At 41.1% G+C, this 17980-nt stretch overlaps 1 protein-coding gene across 1 annotated transcript in view; it reads right to left on the reverse strand.

Moving 5' to 3' along the window:
• Adam17 (ADAM metallopeptidase domain 17) overlaps positions 1–17980 on the reverse strand; it is a 50200-nt gene that overhangs the window by 12061 nt on the left and 20159 nt on the right. The window contains exons 4-11 of the mRNA XM_021178582.2: positions 16404–16492; positions 14646–14814; positions 11966–12099; positions 10198–10287; positions 7638–7751; positions 5410–5554; positions 5207–5295; positions 1317–1469 (exon numbers count right to left, since the gene is read on the reverse strand). Of these exons, the coding sequence (XP_021034241.1) occupies positions 1317–1469; positions 5207–5295; positions 5410–5554; positions 7638–7751; positions 10198–10287; positions 11966–12099; positions 14646–14814; positions 16404–16492 (983 nt within the window). The remainder of the gene's footprint in view (positions 1–1316; positions 1470–5206; positions 5296–5409; positions 5555–7637; positions 7752–10197; positions 10288–11965; positions 12100–14645; positions 14815–16403; positions 16493–17980) is intronic.

A 17980-nucleotide genomic window follows, 5' to 3' on the forward strand; every position in this document is an offset into this window, starting at 1 on the left:
GGAGGGGAGGGGAGGGGAGGACAAAACAAGAAAGGAAGAGATTAATTAATTAAGGGCCTCTGCAGGTAAAAGGACCCTGCTGCCAACCTGACAAGCACAATCCCCAGATAAAAGGAAAGACCCCCCCCCACCCCCACCCAAAGCTGTCCTCTGAGCTCCACACGTCATGGCATACACATGACGTCCACAAATAAATAAATGTAAAAAAAGTATTTGAAAACAATTTAAAGCATAGAAGATGCATAGTATTTTTTCATAAGGAGGAGGAGATACCAGTTCGGAAAACTAAACTGTTAGGAGAAAATATGTACTAAATGTGATAGATGCAGGACAAAACAAACTGTGCTTCACTGACAGCTCAGCATCCCCCAAAAAAACAGTTCTCCCCACACTCCACTCCCACTAGCAGGCTCTCACAGGCCATGGGGATTTCCGCAGAAGGAGAAGTAGCACCATGTGCTTTCCCTTGCAGCAGAGTGTAAAGTTACACAGTCCCCATCTGGCAGTATCCTCACAATCAGAGAGATCCAGAGCGGAAGCCACATGGGACTTTTCCCTCACTGGGTGTTGTATAGTCTACTGGAGAAGCGTCCAAGCATGCAGTGAAGAGACAACAGTCTCACTGATGCTCACGCCCCTCACCAGCTTCCACATGGCTTCACAGTTTTCTGTATTGACCCATTTTCTTGTCCATCTTTATTAGTTGTTTTTAAGAGTTTTATTAAGGCACATTTAATCCCTAGTACAGAAGGGAGGGAGGAAGAGGAAGGGGACTAGGAGGAAGGGTGGTGGCAGCACACTGTGAAGTACTGCTAAATTAAATGAGTCATATTGTAATTAAAACTGTCAGGTCAGCCGGGCGGCGGTGGTGGCGCACGCCTTTAATCCCAGCACTTGGGAGGCAGAGGCAGGTGGATTTCTGAGTTCGAGGCCAGCCTGGTCTACAAAGTGAGTTCNCAGCCTGGTCTACAAAGTGAGTTCCAGGACAGCCAGAGCTATACAGAGAAACCCTGTCTCGAAAAAACCAAAAAAAAAAAAAAAAAAAAAAAAACTGTCAGGTCATTTTTAAGGCTGAGCTAAACACCCTCAAAAGTAGGACTCTGACAAAATCACTAGTGTAGGGACCCAAACTTACATGTGATTAATCTTTACAAAACTTCCAAATGACAGCTAAAAGCACCCTTAAGATGAGGTTCAGTATTTGACAGTTCCACCTCTAGGGAAACAGTTAGGGATTGATACTTTCCTGAGCCCCCTTTCTGTTAACATGGCATCACCTTCTTTCCTACCACTGAAAACAATCAAAACACACATACCTTATTATTCTCATGGTCACCACTCACAGCTATGGGATACATGACATACTTTCCTCCTTGGTCCTCATTTGGGGCACATTCTGCTAGTCCATCAGGGTCATGTTCTGCTCCAAAATTGTGTCCCAATTCATGAGTTGTAACCAGGTCAGCTTCCTTAAGGATCAGGGAAAGAGCGTATGTAATCATCAGTTATTTTTGCCCAGTTGGGCCCAGGTTATATTTTTCAGACCAAATGGAATAAGAATTATTCCCATAAATGGCCACATACACCTATCACATACCCCACATAAAAAACTTTTTACACTTATTTGTACGGGGGGAGGGGGGGCGTGCGGCACAATGAATGTGAGGTCAGAGTTGTTCTGTATGGTATCTACCTGCTAAGCCATCTCCCAGTCCTCAATAAATATAATTCGGGGTTGGAGTGGAATGACGCAGTGTTTAAGAGTGTCACTGCACTTGCAGAGTTTAGGTGCAACCACCTGTTAACTCTAGTTCCAGGAGATCAAAAATGAAGGCTCCTCTGTGTCCATAAACTCACGTGGGCACATATGCACACATATAAACAATACGTTCATTAGTTAAAAAACAAAAATAAGGTGAATGGAGCATGAGAAGCCACCCCCAAAGTTGACCCCTGACTGCCACATGCACAAATAGGGAGGGGGAGTTAAGAGGGTGCGGGGCGGAGGGGCTAGAAGCCCAACGCCTGTATGGTTTCTGTTTCCATCTTCCATCAACAGTGGCAACTCTCCTCCCAATACGCAAACCCACGCCTTGCAGGGATCCAGCTTAGGCTGTTTTACCTTCTGAGCCATCTCAACTGTCCCAAGGCCTTTAACATTTCTTGGGAGTGGAAAACAGTAACAGGATGCTTCAGTTCAAGAATGAATACCACCCTTACTTCTCCTCCTTCAGGAATAAGGAGGAGACAGAGAACAAGGGTAGAGGGCAAGAGCTGACAGATGCCAACAAAACTTTTAAAGTAGAACAAAAAAAATACAAGTTTTTATATTAAAAAAAAAAGTTAAGGGGCTGGAGAGATGGCTCAGTGATTAAGACCTCAAGTCTCAGTAACCACATGGTAGCTCCCAATCATCTGTAATGGGATCCAATGCCCTCTTCTGGTGTGTCTGAAGAGAGCAATAATGTACTCATATACATAAAATAATTAAATCTTTTTAAAAAATTACAACAAGCATGGAAGAACAGAGCTATACAGAATGGGGATGTGAAGAGACTGCTATAACCAAAACCAAAGGTCAAGGACAGTGAACAAGTTAAAACACACATGTAGGAAACAACAAGAAGACAAATAGAAAGCAAGACAAAGCATTCGGAAGCAACAGATAATTTGCTAGGAATTATAACCCTAGGATCAAATACCTGCTTTAACTAAGCCCCCAACAGAACAGACAAGCTATCCAGCCTACCCTACAGTACTTGGGAGGCAGAAGGACTGCACTGGCTTAGGACATTAAGGCTACTCGAGTGACACACAGTGGAGGATGAAACACACACACACAAAGTTATCTAGGAATAACACAAGAACACTTTTTAAAAAAACAATTTGGGTAATTTTTTTTTTAATGAATCCTTTTTATTTATTTATTTTATGTATTCAAGTACACTATGGCTGTCTTCAGACACACCAGAAGAGGACATTGGATCCCATTACAGATGGTTGTAAGCCACCATGTGGCTGCTGGGACTTGAACTCTGGACCTCTGGAAGAGCAGTCATTGCTCTGAAAACACTGAGGCATCTCTCCAGCCCCATAAGAATACCTTTAAACTGGGCTTCTTGCTCTGTGCCTGCAATTCCAGCACTCAGGAGACTGAGACAAGTGAATCTCAAAGTCAAGTGAGACTGTCTCACCAAAATAAGCACATTAAACAAAAAAGTAAGCATTTTGCATAAGGACAAAAGTATCTCGATTAAAGAGTCCCAACTGCTCCACAAAGGAGGGAAGAAAATTTAAAAAGCCGGGTGGTGGTGGCACATGCCTTTGATCCCAGTGGATTTCTGAGTTTGAGGCCAGCCTGGTCTATAGAGCAAGATCCAGGACAGACAGAAAGGACCACATAGAGAAACCTTGTCTCAAAAAACAAACAAGCAAATAAACAAAACGATAATAATGATAATAATAATAATAATAGAGAGGATTGATTTTAGTTATGTACACTCAGTCTCTGGGTGGATATGTTAGTGAGTCCAGTGCCTGGGGAGGCTAGAAGAGGGTGTTGGATCCCTGGTGCTAGGAACCAAACAAAGGCCCCGTGAAGACCACGAAGCAGTCTTAACTGTTGAGCCAGCTTTCCAGCCCCACGTAGTCAATTTTAAGCTCAGAGTCAACATACCAGTGTATCATATACTATTTTTTCCTACCAATACCTACTCTCCCCATTTTAAATATACTTGGTTTTTTGAAACAAGATCTGTACATAGTCCTAGCAGGAACTCACTAGACCAAACTCTTTGAGTTTGAGGCCTCTCCCTCCCGAATGTTCAGATTAAAGGTGGGCATCATCATGCCCAGCTCTCTTATTTTTAAAGTGCCCTAATTCTGTACTGAGCAGCAACATATTCAGCTAAAGTAGATACCTTCCTGCCCTGGTGCTATGGGCACTCATGTTGCCAACTAGTGCCCAGGGAGGCATAACCAGAAACCAATGGGCGAGGCTTGGAGACAGCGTTGGTAGAAGGACAACCTACAGAAGCTCTAGTCTCTTCTTCCTGCTTTCCTCATCAGAGACGAGAAGGACCTTGTCCCTTTGAGGCTGCAGCATGAGGACAGAGGACTTGTGCTGAGAAAGGCTAAAGGAAAACCAGAGAGACCCAAACTGAGAGAACTCTGAATGCCCCAGTGTATACCTGGAGAAGACTGACTCAGCTACCATAATTCAGAAAAATAAGCCCCTATTTAGGCCACTAATGGTTACTGTATTTTCTATTATTTATAGCAAAATACACTTGAACAGATCTATCTACACAAAAACAGGGTTTCTTGTTTTCTTTGTTTTGTTTTTTGAGATAGGTCTCAAGTATCCTGAGCTGGCCTTGAATTTACTATGGAGCTGAGAACAATCTTGAAATGTTGATCCCCCTGCCTCCACCCTCCCATGGGTAGGATTATAAGCGTGCATCACTCTCCTTGGTGTTACATGGTATATGCTAGGCCAGCATTCTACTAGCGGAGCTACATCTCCAGACTCCAAAACAAGATAGAACAATCTATGAGGAAAAATGGTCACAAACAAAGGCTAGGGACTCATACCCTTTAACAGCCTATGAAGACCAGCAGACAACAGAGCAGCGCCTTAACTGCTAAGGGCAGAGCACACAGTCACATTGTCCACCAAGTACACATTACTATTGACAAAGATACCACTGTAAATATGTAACCAGCATACTAATGCAATAGATTCCAAATCTGTCCTGTTTAAAAACAAAAACAGAGGCTGAAGAGTTGGCTCAGTAGTTAAAAGCCCTGGCTAGGGGCTGGAGAGATGGCTCAGTGGGTAAGAGCACCCNNCTGCTCTTCCGAAGGTCCAGAGTTCTAATCCCAGCAACCACATGGTGGCTCACAACCATCCGTAACGAGATCTGGCGCCCTCTTCTGGAGTGTCTGAAGACAGCTACAGTGTACTTACATGTAATAAATAAATAAATCTTTAAAAAAAAAAAAAAAAAGCCCTGGCTACTCTTCCAGAGGCTGCATGGTCAGTCCCAGCACTGGTATCAGATGGTTCACAACCACCTTCTCTAACTCCAGCTCCAGCAATTCCAACATCCCCTTCTGGTATCTGTCAGGGCCCATGCTTGTGTGCCTGTGGTGTGTACACACACTATTTTTTAATAAAGTTTTTAAAGAAAATCAAAAAACATACCTTTGTGAGAATAGTTTTACCATAATTTTTAGTACTAGTCAGACCACTATTTAAATAGATGTTTTTCTTCACAGTTGGGTTGTAATAAGCTAAAAGAAAAAGGAAACAGACAAAAACTGCCTTTTAAACTCAGAACTGAAACATAACCCAGTCAACTTTCTCTTTCGTCTCTCAGTGTCATGAGAGTGCAATGATATACTTACCTTTTGGACAAACCCCTCCATGACTGTTTGCTCTGGGAGAACCAACATAAGCTAATCCAAGAGTTCCCATATCAAAATCCTGGTATGTGAAAAGATGAGCCAGGCAGACTTTAGATGCTTCTTCAGCTATATCAAAGCTAAATTGCTTTAAAAAGAGGGAGATCTTCGTTAGCTTGTCATCATGCCAGATTCAAGGGCACCTCACCATTACAGAACAGCTGCAGCTCAGCACCAGCACCTACAATAGCTTGCTACACCAATGCTTTCCCTGGGGCTCACACCTAACTGGGCAGGTAGGAAGCACAGTGGTCATGCGGTGGTGGGCAGCACTCAGGCACCATTCATCTACTCAGAATGAAAGCACTGCTCTCCCACAGAGACTGCATCAGGACTCAAGCAGCCCCAATTCCAAAAAGACTGCAGCCCATGCTACAGTATATCGAAGTATTTCAAGAGTGCTATGTAGGGGTTATTTCTAATTATTTGGGCAGGGAAAGATTTTTGTTTGAATTTAAAATTCTTTATAATCCAAGAAAGTTGTAAATAAGTTTATTAAAAAAGCGCACGCCGAGCGTGGTGGCACACGCCTTTAATCCCAGCACTCGGGAGGCTCGGAACTCAGGAGGTCTGGTTGCTCAGGCTTACCCTACTCTTGCCAATCTGTAGTCATATCAAAGCTCATACATTGATGTTCTGGCCCTGACTAACTTAGAATGCAGCTGTAAAGACAGTGTCTTTTACCAAAGCAAGTAAGGTCATATTCACAGGCCCTAATTAAGGCAACCACCTGTTCCCTTATGAAAGCTACTTTGGGGGAATGCTTGTATTTTGATTTTTTTGTTGTTTTTTTCCAGACAGGGTTTCTCTGTGAAGCCCTGGCTGTCCTGGAACTCACTCTGTAGACCAGGCTGGCCTTGAACTCAGAAATCCGCCTGCCTCTGCCTCTGCCTCTCAAATGCTGGGATTAAAGGCGTGTGCCACCACACCTGGCCCAAATGTTTATGTTTTTACTGTGTAACAATAAACACTAGTATGGGCTGCTGCTATTCTGAGGGAATGCTTGTTAATTCATTTGTTTGCACTGCTAGGATCCAAACCCAGGCCCACATGAACACAACCTCAGGATGTCCCACACTAGAACTGCATTTCCAGCACTGCCTGTCTTCATAAGATCAGGACAGAGACACACACAAAGGAAGACATCAGATGCTAAAGAGAGGCCCGAGGAGAAATCAACCTTGTATTTCTGGTTTCCAGAACGATGACAAAGTAAGTGCCAGTGGCTTCTCAAAATAAGTGCCTCTCAGGCTGCGGTACTCTGCTAACAGCAGTTTGCTGAGACTTATCTCAAAAGCAAATGATATGCAGGCCTTTAATCCCAGCACTCAGAGGCAGGAGGATCTCTGAGTTCAAGGCCAGCCTGGTCTACAGAGCAAGTTCTAGGACAGCCAGGGCTACACAGAGAAACCCTGTCTCGAAAACCAAGCATCACCTACAAAATTAAGCAAAAAGATACTATCTATCTCAGCCTCCCTCTCACAGAGGGAGGGCAGTGGGCAGACTGAATCACACACGCCAGTATTATAAACACTCCACACCATCTCCATCTGGGGGAAAATGCTAACAGCCTTTAATTTCATTCAAGTTTGAGACTTAATCTTGTTCTTGTGTGTGCATAAGCAAGAAATTCATATACACTCACCTGGACCAATACATTGAAACTACAAAATTAAGAAACAAAACAAAACACCCACTGAGATATTTCAAGCTGCTAAATTTGTAGTCATTTCTTACAGCAGCAACAAGAAATTAGCTCACATCCCACTACAGTAAGCCAATTTACTATAAAGCAGTAATATGCACAGACACTGGAATTGTGTAGTAGTACACTAAAGTAAGAAGGCACACAAGGATGCTAACAAATTCATGGCCAGAATGAAAATAAAATGTTTACATTTACATCTCTATAGATCGCAAGTTATATTCATACTGGCCAATACGTGTTCTTTGGTAAGTATTGCCCTGAAAGACTTGTGGTTAAGTTTCAGAGACCTGAGGTACAAAACAGTATAAAAGTCTACATAATGATGATTCATGTCCATTTCCAGAGAAGGGCCACTGTGCCTAATTAGATGCTCAAAGACATTAAGGTTTCTACCATGTTCCTTCACTAGTATAAATACATGTATGTGTCAAATATTAAAAGAACTGTGCAGAACATGACCTACCTCTAATAACGTCTTCACATCCCAAGCATCCTTCTCTTCGTTTGGGAAACTTTTTGCCATATTGAAGTGTCTTTCACCAGGTTTTACCTCTTGTGGAGACTTGAGAATTCGAATCTATACTTAAGAGAGAACATACTTAGAACAATCCCAAAACATCCTAAGACACCTACTACACTATTTCATCATTTCAAAACAAACACACAAACAAACAATATCATCTGGCCAGGTGTTGTGCCACACACCTCTAGCCCAGAACTCCAAAGCCAGAGGCAGGTAGATATGAGTTTAAGGCTAGCCTGATGTACTAGTGTGTTTCGGGATGTTTTCAGACTCAGGTCTGATTCCCAGCATTCAGTCTGCAAGCTCATAACCTTCCATAACTTTATATCCAAAAATAAATAAATCAGCATCTATATAACTCTAGCACTTAGTAGGTGGAGACGGGACATCACTACAGTTCAAGAGCAATCTGGGTTTTTGCCTGACTCAAAAACTAAACACACAAGCCATAATACATACACGCGCAAGCATGCGTGCGCGTGCGCGCGCGCACGTACACACACACACACACACACACACACATATCTACTCCCATAAAAAATATTTTGCAACCGAAATTGTTTAGCTCATATATTTATTGCCCAAAACAAACTGAAAAACATGATATAAAAAAACATGTCAATGAATTATTTATAAAGTTATAAATATACTATATTCTCACAACCTCCACATTTGAAAAAAAACCGAGAACTTGGATTATATGAAACTAAGATATTTATTACAATTATAGCCAATAATTTAAAAACGAAGGGTTGGGATGAACACCACTTTTGTACCATAGTATAGGAGACTATTGAAAAAAAAATGGCCGGGCGTGGTCGCTCACACCTTTAATCCCAGCACTCGGGAGGCAGAGGCAGGCGNATTTCTGAGTTCGAGNCCAGCCTGGTCTACAAAGTGAGTTCCAGGACAGCCAGGGCTATACAGAGAAACCCTGTCTCGAAAAAAAAAAAAAAAAAAAAAAAAAAAAAAAAACAAAAAAAAAAAAGGAGCCGGGCGTGGTCGCTCNCNCCTNTAATCCCAGCACTCGGGAGGCAGAGGCAGGCGGATTTCTGAGTTCGAGACCAGCCTGGTCTACAAAGTGAGTTCCAGGACAGCCAGGGCTATACAGAGAAACCCTGTCTCGAAAAAAAAAAAAAAAAAAAAAAAAAAAAAAGGAGTTTCCCCTTGCATGTGTGTTTAAGACAAATTCCTATTAAACTAAGGAACTAAGTTAGTTTAATTAAGAAGAAAGGAATAAAGGTTTTTGATCACAGTCCTTGGGAAGGGGTTAGGGCCTCCCTTCTGTCTGCACTGATTTTATGGTAAGTGTAAGGAGAAGGTCAAGGTCAATTCTGATAAGAAGTAACTGGACGCCCAACAAGACTGCACACCTAAGTTACACCCTCCAATTCATCCTCAATGGATTAAAGAAACTGGCATTTCTGTTTCCTATATTACCATGTTCCTCGATTATTTCCAACTTCCTAAGACAAAAAGGAACTATTTACTAATCCCTAAAAACCTGAACATAGTGTAGTGATTTTAAACCACTAAGTTTGCTTTACATTATCAATAGGGAATAGTATCTAACAAAACATAAAATAAAAAGCCACAGGGACAAGAGTGTACAGCATATTGCATACTGTTATTGTTAGTGCAAGAATGTTAAATACAGGCGCACATGCACAATACACACCCATGACATATCATCTTTGGAAAGATAAATCCTGACTGATCCAGAACTCACTATGTAAAGCAGACTGCCTGGAACTTACAGAGATCCTCCTGCCTCTGCCTGCCAAGAACTAGAATTATAGGTGTGAAGGTCAAGTAAGTGATTTTTTTTCTTTTTGGACTTTGCCTTTGTTTTTTTTAATCTATCAATTTTATACAATATAACCTGTAAGACTATATGTTTTAATACAAAGAACCTGAAAATTATATCAAAGTATTTATTTTCCAAAGCAGTCATCAATTTCCAAACCACCGAAGTCAATTTCTATCTAGAATAACTGTGATGGTTCTAGTGTAGCACTAAGAGCATCCATATCCACTGAGGATCAGAAGGAGAGAAGACATCTACTGCCATATATAAGCACTTCCCCTGCATTGTATTCTTGAGTAAATTTCTACAAATTCAAAACTGTAGGATTCCATCAGAACCCCTTTAATGAGAATATCCTGTCACTGCTGGTTTATGTACTAGAATTCTAACCAAAGTCTGACACATGATCAGAAGAAAAAGAACACACTACAGGACATGAAAAACGGTAATTAACAGATAATGTTAACAGACAATAATTAACAGGAATATAACAGCATTAAGAGGTTTCATTCCTAAAATAACCCTCAAGACAGAAACTTTATCAACTAATATTAAATACCAAAACAAAACACAATTTACCATAAAAAATTTTTCACAAAATGAGAATGTTTATGGTTAATGTTCAGGAAGGTTTTGGGTTTGGGAAGAAATATCTTTACACATGCGACCTCATGACCTACTGCTGATGAGTACCTGCTCTATCTGCACTCCATACCCTTTAAACCCTGCATTATCCCACGACGTGTTCCGGTATATGTCATCAACTCGGTCTATTAGCTCTATCTGTGGATAGAAAAGGTGAAGTTATTCAGAACTCTGCCACTCTTTGCAATGTAGTAAAACCTACTAGAATAGACATCCAGTGGAGAAAAATCCAAGATTATGAAAATTAGCATTGAGAAACCAATCTTTACCACTGAGGGGTGTATCAAGAAGTTACCCCTAGAGCCAAATGCTGCTACAAAAAGACTGTTACTGTCTACCCTAACCTCAGGCATCTTAAATACTGACATCCCAGCCAACTATGAAAATAAAGAGTCTCTCGAAAAACCAAAAAACCAAAAAAAAAAAAGAAGAAGAAGAAGAAGAAGAACAGGAAAGGAAAGGAAAGGAAAGGAAAGGAAAGGAAAGGAAAGGAAAGGAAAGGAAAGGAAAGAAAAGAAGGAAATAAAGAGTCACTGATTTACCAAAAACTCTAAAAAGCAGTCAGTCGTCACTCTGCCCTGAGTGCCTGAAATGTGGCCCTAGAACAGGGAAAATGGTGATGACTGCCTTTTTATTTTCCGTCTTTTTGCCTGGGGGAGAAACACGTGCATGTATGTGCATGGTCTTCACATGTATGGCGACATGTGTGTGTGTGCATAATCATTTATGTTCCCATGACAGCAGTAGAGCATAATTACTACATCAGAAAAATAAACGATTTATCTTTTCTCAAAGAAGAGTATCTATTCAAAACAATGGGCTAGTAGGCTTGTTCCAGCTATGAAGGGACAGTTCCTTGCTTTAAGTAGCAGTGAGAAATGCACTTTGAAAAAGTGAACCTCACAGTATGCTCACATTCATGGTATACAATAAGAAGTAAAATACAAGGAGTCCTTTAATACAAACCCCAGATAAGGATTTTTAAGAAAGACTCTCTTGCTTACGAACAAGAATTACAATGACTCCCACTATTCTCCTATTCATCCAAGACAGAAGGAAAGGAAAGAAGGCTGAGGAAGAGCTGGAATAAAATGGAGAGAATGGAAAGACGGCAATAAGAAAGCTGTCTTTGCTGCATCAGGCTGCTGTCCATGAATAGCTGCCTTCACTTCTATTCCCTCAATGACAACATTTTAATCAGTGCCAAGTTACCAAGATGAATGGGGTAATACTGAGAAACAAAACAATTCCAGGGAAAATCATTTTCTTGACTTTAAATTTTTAGTTGCTGATGCTAAAAGTTCCCTGTCAGGCTGGGGATACAGCTCAGTGCAAGGGCCCTTGCTCCCCAGAACGATAGATATTAAACTTTAATCTTTCCTTCCTATCTCTGCCCTAGTGTTAACTGTGGCTATGAGGGTCTCACTTATTTCATATTCTATCCTAAGATTATCTCTGTAACTCGACAATAACAAATATCTGTGGAATAGATACAAGCAGAAACCAAACACAAGTTCTCACAAATATACATTTTTTATCCTCAAGTATAAATCTGTGCATGTGATACTAACGTTTGTAAAGAGCTCATGTCTAATTATAGAAAATAGTAATTTTAAACCAGAATGCTTTCTCATAGTTTTGAAACTATAGTTTCTGTATAGAAACGTAAAATCCTAGCAAATGGCCCTGAAAGCAACGTGGATTAACAGTATCTGGGGCAGGCCTGCTTGTAAATCACTGCAGCCTTCTCTTAATAGGATTCATTTACCCACATAAATGACTTGCTAAATTAACCTGTACATCATCAAATACTTACTAAGTAATTTGTAGTGGTGCTCTCTTCTCCACGGCCCATGTATTTATAAAATCGATGATCTGCTACCACCAGTAATTTACAGGTATTCTTCAAAGGGTTAGGTTCAGCTCGTCTCTTCACTCGGCGAACAAACTCTATATGAATTTGTATGCACTATTAAATTAAAATTCATCAAAACAGGGAGGATTTTTTTATAGTAACATTTAGTTCTAATATTTTTCTGAAACATTATTTAAGCTTAATAGTATTAAAAGTATCTTCTTTTTTTTCAAGGGGAAGGGATGGAGACAGGGTCTATTACAGCCTTGGCTGATCTCAAATCCCTATGCAGTCAAGGATGTCCTTCAACTTCTGATCCTACTGCCTCTGCCCCCCAAGAATGAAGGTAATACTCATGACATCTGTCCTTAATGGTATCTTGAAAAGGAGGAGGAGGAGGAGGAGAAGGAGGAATAAAAAAATTGGGAGAGCAGGCATGGTGGCACACACCTTTAATCCCAGCACTTGGGAGGCAGAGGCAGGCATATTTCTGAGTTTGAGGCCAGCCTGGTCTACAGAATGAGTTCCAGGACAGCCAGGGCTATACAGAGAAACCCTGACTCAATAAAAAAAAAAAAATTTGGGAAGAAGACAGGAAGTAAAAAGTAATTAGATTTATTTATTTATCATATATAAGTACACTGTAGCTATCTTCAGACACTTTTTCTTCTCACCCAGAAGAGGGCATCAAATCTCATTTCAGATAGTTGTGAGCCATCATGTGGTTGCTGGGATTTGAACTCTCAACCTTCGGAAGAACAGTCAGCACTCTTAACCACTGAGCCATTTCTCCAGCCCTCGTATATGTTTAATATAGTAAGATAATCATCACTAGGCAATAAAGCCATTGATCATTTCTTTTAGAAGTCTATAAATTAATCAAAAATAAAGTTAGAAAAATAAAATTTAAAAAAAAATGAAGGTAATTGTACATTAAAATTTCAGTAATAGCCGGGCGTGGTGGCGCACACCTTTAATCCCAGCACTCGGGAGGCAGAGGCAGGCGGATTTCTGAGTTCGAGNAGCCAGGGCTACACAGAGAAACCCTGTCTCGGAAAACGAAAAAAAAAACTTCAGTAATGCTGAGCCAAGTGAGATGGCACAGGTAATCCCAGCACTTCAGAAGCTGAGGCAAGAGGATGGAGAGTTGAAGGCCATAGTGTGCTGCAAAGCAGACCTTGTTTAAAATAATCAAAATATAAGCCACCCAGGGTATTTGGAGGCATCTCTAAGCTCACCAACATAGGGACGCAATCTTCTCAGCTCCCTGATACAAACAGGCTATTTAATGTTTACCTCTACTCACAAGCAAAAGTGTGTTTATGGAGTGTGCAGACATGCACACATACCCATGTGAATACCCATAAATAGCTATATACAGAAACATTCACAGACATACTCAACGTACAGTGGGCTAGCCACTCTGTCAACTTGACACTCGCTAGAGAATCATATGAGAAGAGGAAACTTCAACTGAAAAACTACTTCCATGAGACTGGCTTGTAGGCAAGTATGTGGAGCATTTTTTTTTTTTAATTAACAATTTTATGAGAGGACCCAGGCCACTGTGAGTGGTATCACCCCTACAAAGGTGTTCTTGAATTGTATAAAAACAAACACAAAAACACCACAGGGTTCTCTTGCCACTTGACTAATCTCTTACAAGCTCTAAAGATCACTTTTCAGAAATAGCATTTTGGACTGGTGAAATAGATCAGTGGTTAAGAGCGACGACTGCTCTTCAGAAGGTCCTGAGTTCAATTCCCAGCAGCCACATGGTAGCTCACAACCATCCGTAACGAAATGTGATGCCCTGTTCTGGAGTGTCTGAAGACAGCTACAGTGTACTCACATATAATAATTAAATAAATCTTTAAAAAAAAAAAAAGAAATAGCATTTTGCTGTTTTTGAAGGTCTACAAAGTACAGAATTTCCCTTAGATCATTTCCCTGTCTCCTTCCTTAGTCTCTTCCCCCCCCTCCGCGCGCCCCCCCCCCAAAACAGGGTTTCTTTGTAATAGCCCTGGCTGTCCTGGAACTCACTCTGTAGACCAAGCTGGCCTGGAACTCAGAAATCCACCTGCCTCTGCCTCCCAAATGCTGGTTAAATGCCTGCGCCACCGAGACAGGGTTTTGCTGTGTAGCCCTGGCTGTCCTGGAACTCATTCTATAGACCAGGCTGGCCTGGAACTCAGAAATTCGCCTGCCTCTGCCTCTGCCTCCCAAGTGCTGGGATTAAAGGAGTGCACCACCACTCCCGGCATATTTTCAACTATTACTGATCAGAAAAAGAATTGAGAATTTCTGTAACAAAACTGTATTTTCAGACCAAACATTTGATTTATTTAATTATCATGGGGCTGGAGAGATGGCTCAGTAGTTAAGAGCACTGACTGCTCTTCCAGAGGTCCTGTGTTCAATTCCCAGTAACCACATGATGGCTCACAACTATCCATAATGAGATCTGACACCCTCTTCTGGTGTGTCTGAAGACAGCTACAGTGTACTCAGATACATAAAATAAATAAATCTTTAAAAAAATACATTTAATAATCATGCTATTTTTAACAATTAACAAACACCCTGCCAGAAACAGTATGATGTGCATATGTCATACCTGAAATATATTTTTAAGTCTTACCTTCAGATGGCTCTCTGTCTATGAGCCCTTTTGGAAGCAGCTCTTCACTATCTGCATTTAAATAACCACATACTTTTGGAGACTGCAAACGTGAAAAATCCTTGATATCTTCAGACTTATACACCAGCATTCGTTTATCTTTAGTATCATTGACAAACCTCCAAAGTGGCTAAAAAAAGGAAAACACAGATGATGAAATGAAAAACAAAAACAAAAACAAAAAACCCAAGACCACCTTCTAAACATTAAATAAAATTCTCACAACACTCTTTGTTCTTAGATAATATTGTTTCTTATAGAATAAATTGCTTGTTTAATCTTACAGTTTCTATACTGCAAATAAATTTACAACTATTCATTATTTTATGCATATTTCTGTAAAAACTACTAAAGAACAAGTCTTTCCTTTTCCATAAACCCATTTAAAATGTTTCTGTAATTCCTCCTCTACTCCAGTATTGCTACAGTGGTTACGCGGCAGTGACATGACATGACGGGTTTTACATACAGCAAAAACTTTCTTTAAAAGAGATGACTGAAAACTCCTAACAATACGCCTAAGCCTTCTATTGGTTTCTAAGAAAGCAGCCCTTTGTTTGTTCTAATCCGTGATGCCAAGCCCCAGCACCAGAAACAATGATGCTAGAAGAATCTGCATTCAGAACACGGGACCAGATCACAGAAATACAACCCATGTGCTCCAAAGGGTTCACAAGTCAAAAGGGCTGCTTCCATTCCTCAAAGCCAAGGTTTCTGTAAATATACTGGTCTCAGCTGTGAAGAACGTAAGAAGGACTTTATCTACAGAGTTATGATATATAAGAAAATGACTAAGTCACTACTTAATGCCCATTAATGTGAGACTGTAGAGAAATGAACCCTCACACAAGCTGCTGAGAATGCTTAAGCCCTAACAAAGGCAAAGTGGCCTCCTACAGAGCCACAGGAAGACTCAATCTCAAAAACAAAAGGAAACAACCGAACAATGGAGACCTAAGACTGGTCCCCCAGACCATCTCAATTAAACATATCTACCCAAAAGTGTGTTCAATGCTGTTCATGCTAGAGATTTCTATTTCAAGAAATTAAAGCACAATAATTGATCATATAACAGAGGACTGGTTAAACAATGACCTACTAGGGAGCCTTCACTAAAACAAACTCCATTTAGATCTATATTTATTAACCCGAAAAGATTTTCATAGTTATATTGTTAGCTGAAAAACATATGATGACAAACTATGTATTTTCTGAACCCAGTTCTGCAGGAAGAACAATATGGCTACCCATACTTGGTGTGTATAGTAATGAGTGCATGCTAAGCTCTTGGGGAGCATGAAGAGGCCCAGGGCTCACTTACTAGCACCAAAACAAGGCACGGTGGCATAACTGCAGCATTTAGGTTCAGGTTTCTTAAAGCACCCTGGAGTCTCCCTATGTAGCTCAAACTGGTTCAGGACCTTACAGTGATGCTTCCTGAGTGCTAAGCAGAGAACTCACAGCCACAGCAATCTTCCTGCCTGAGCCTCCTAGGTGAGACTGCAGGGCTGACCTGCTTTGCATCTTAAACAACTAAGAAGCTCTGTATCAACTAGAAAGACAAGCTGCTGAATGAAAGACAACTCCAAAGGGAAGCGAAAGCTCTGGAGTTCAAGGCCAACCTTAGCTATAACAGCCAGTTAGAGGTCAGCACGGGCTGTAAGAGACCCTCTCTCAAACTCATACCCCTCAAATACAACCCTGTATTTGTAGACTTACCTCTATGTTATATTCTGCCCCATCTGTGTTGATTCTCACTGTAACATCATCATCTCCTATGTGGGCTAGAACCCTAGAGTCAGGCTCACCTTGGGGGAAAAGAAAAGTGTTTTTATTATCAAAAATATGTTTCAGGGCTAGGAAAATTAATCAGCAGGCCTTGAAAGACCAGGAAAAATTCAGACGCCCTAGCACCAAGAATGTAGGTTAGCCGGTTCAGTGACCTTGTTCCAGGACCTGGCTGACCACAAAACTTAGATTAAAATCTTGAGAACAATCTTGAGAAGCAGGGAGTCTCCACTTGTGATTTTTAGTACTCCCTTGTGATTTTTCACTGGTATTCACTGATATTTTCCAATAACGCCCTCCCTACCCCCTTGGGTTGTGGTTTTTTCCTTTAAATATCCCCTTTCCCAGCTACTCGGGGTCCACGGTACACTACCCGTGTGTTGTACAACTGTGGGCCCCAGAGCGTGCCTGGAATAAAAAGTTCTCTTGTGGTTTGCATCAAGGCCAAACCGTTTCTTGTGAGTGATTTGGGGTGTGGCCTCTCCTGAGTCAGAACATGGGGGAGTTCTCACTTTGTGGGTCTTTCAGCCTAAAGACCCTCGTCACCAAGCCTGATGACTTGAACTAGATCCCTGTGACCCACACATGGAGAGCACCAACTCCCATAGGTTATCTTCTGACCTCCATGTGTGTATAGGATGCATACACATATACCAATACATAAATACAAAAGAAAGATTATCAAACAATAACCTATGCATGGTTGACAATAAAAAAAAATCATACCCTTCATCAGCATAGCCTTTACCTTGTTAGATGAGAGCTCTGCAAACAAGAAACAATCCTGAAAAGGCCAAGCACCTCAGTCTTCCCAAGAGGAGAGACAGGTCAGGTAACCTGACACCCACTTCCCCTCTGCATAATTTAACCTAAATTTATTTAGGAAAGAAGCAAGAGTCTACAATCTCTGTGGTCAGGCAACTGAGACAAGAGAATTGTCATGAGCTGTGGGTCAGCCTAGGCTACCTAGTGAGACCCTGTCTCAAAAAACAAATAACCAAGGAAAGTTAGATGAGCATGGTGGCATACACATTAATCCCAGCAACTGGGAGTCAGGCAGATATCTGAGCTCTAGGCCAGCCTGGTCTACAGAATGAGTTCCAGGGCAGCTGGGGCTACACAGAGAAACCTTATCTCAAGGAAAGGAAGGGGAAGGGGAAGGGGAAGGCAAGGAAAAAGGAAAGGCAAGGAAAAAAGGAAAAGAAAGGAAAAAGGAAAGGCAAGGAAAAAGGAAAAGAAAGGAAAAAGGAAAGGCAAGGCAAGGCAATTTCCTTTTCCTTCTTATAGAAACAAAATAAAAATCAAACTTAGCCAGGTGCAGAACTTCACATGGGATTCATGCAGGATGGGACAACAGTGCATTGGAGGCCAGGTTGGGCTACTGTAAGAGGTAAGGAAGGAGAGAAGGAGGAAGAGAGGGAAAAAGGAAGGGGGGGCTAGCTAAACAACATGCTAAATGATACATACTTCCTCCCACTAGAATTTTCTTTCTTTCTTTTTTTTTTTTT

The sequence above is a fragment of the Mus caroli genome, chromosome 12 (assembly GCF_900094665.2).
Source record: "Mus caroli chromosome 12, CAROLI_EIJ_v1.1, whole genome shotgun sequence".
Classification (NCBI taxonomy): domain Eukaryota; kingdom Metazoa; phylum Chordata; class Mammalia; order Rodentia; family Muridae; genus Mus; species Mus caroli.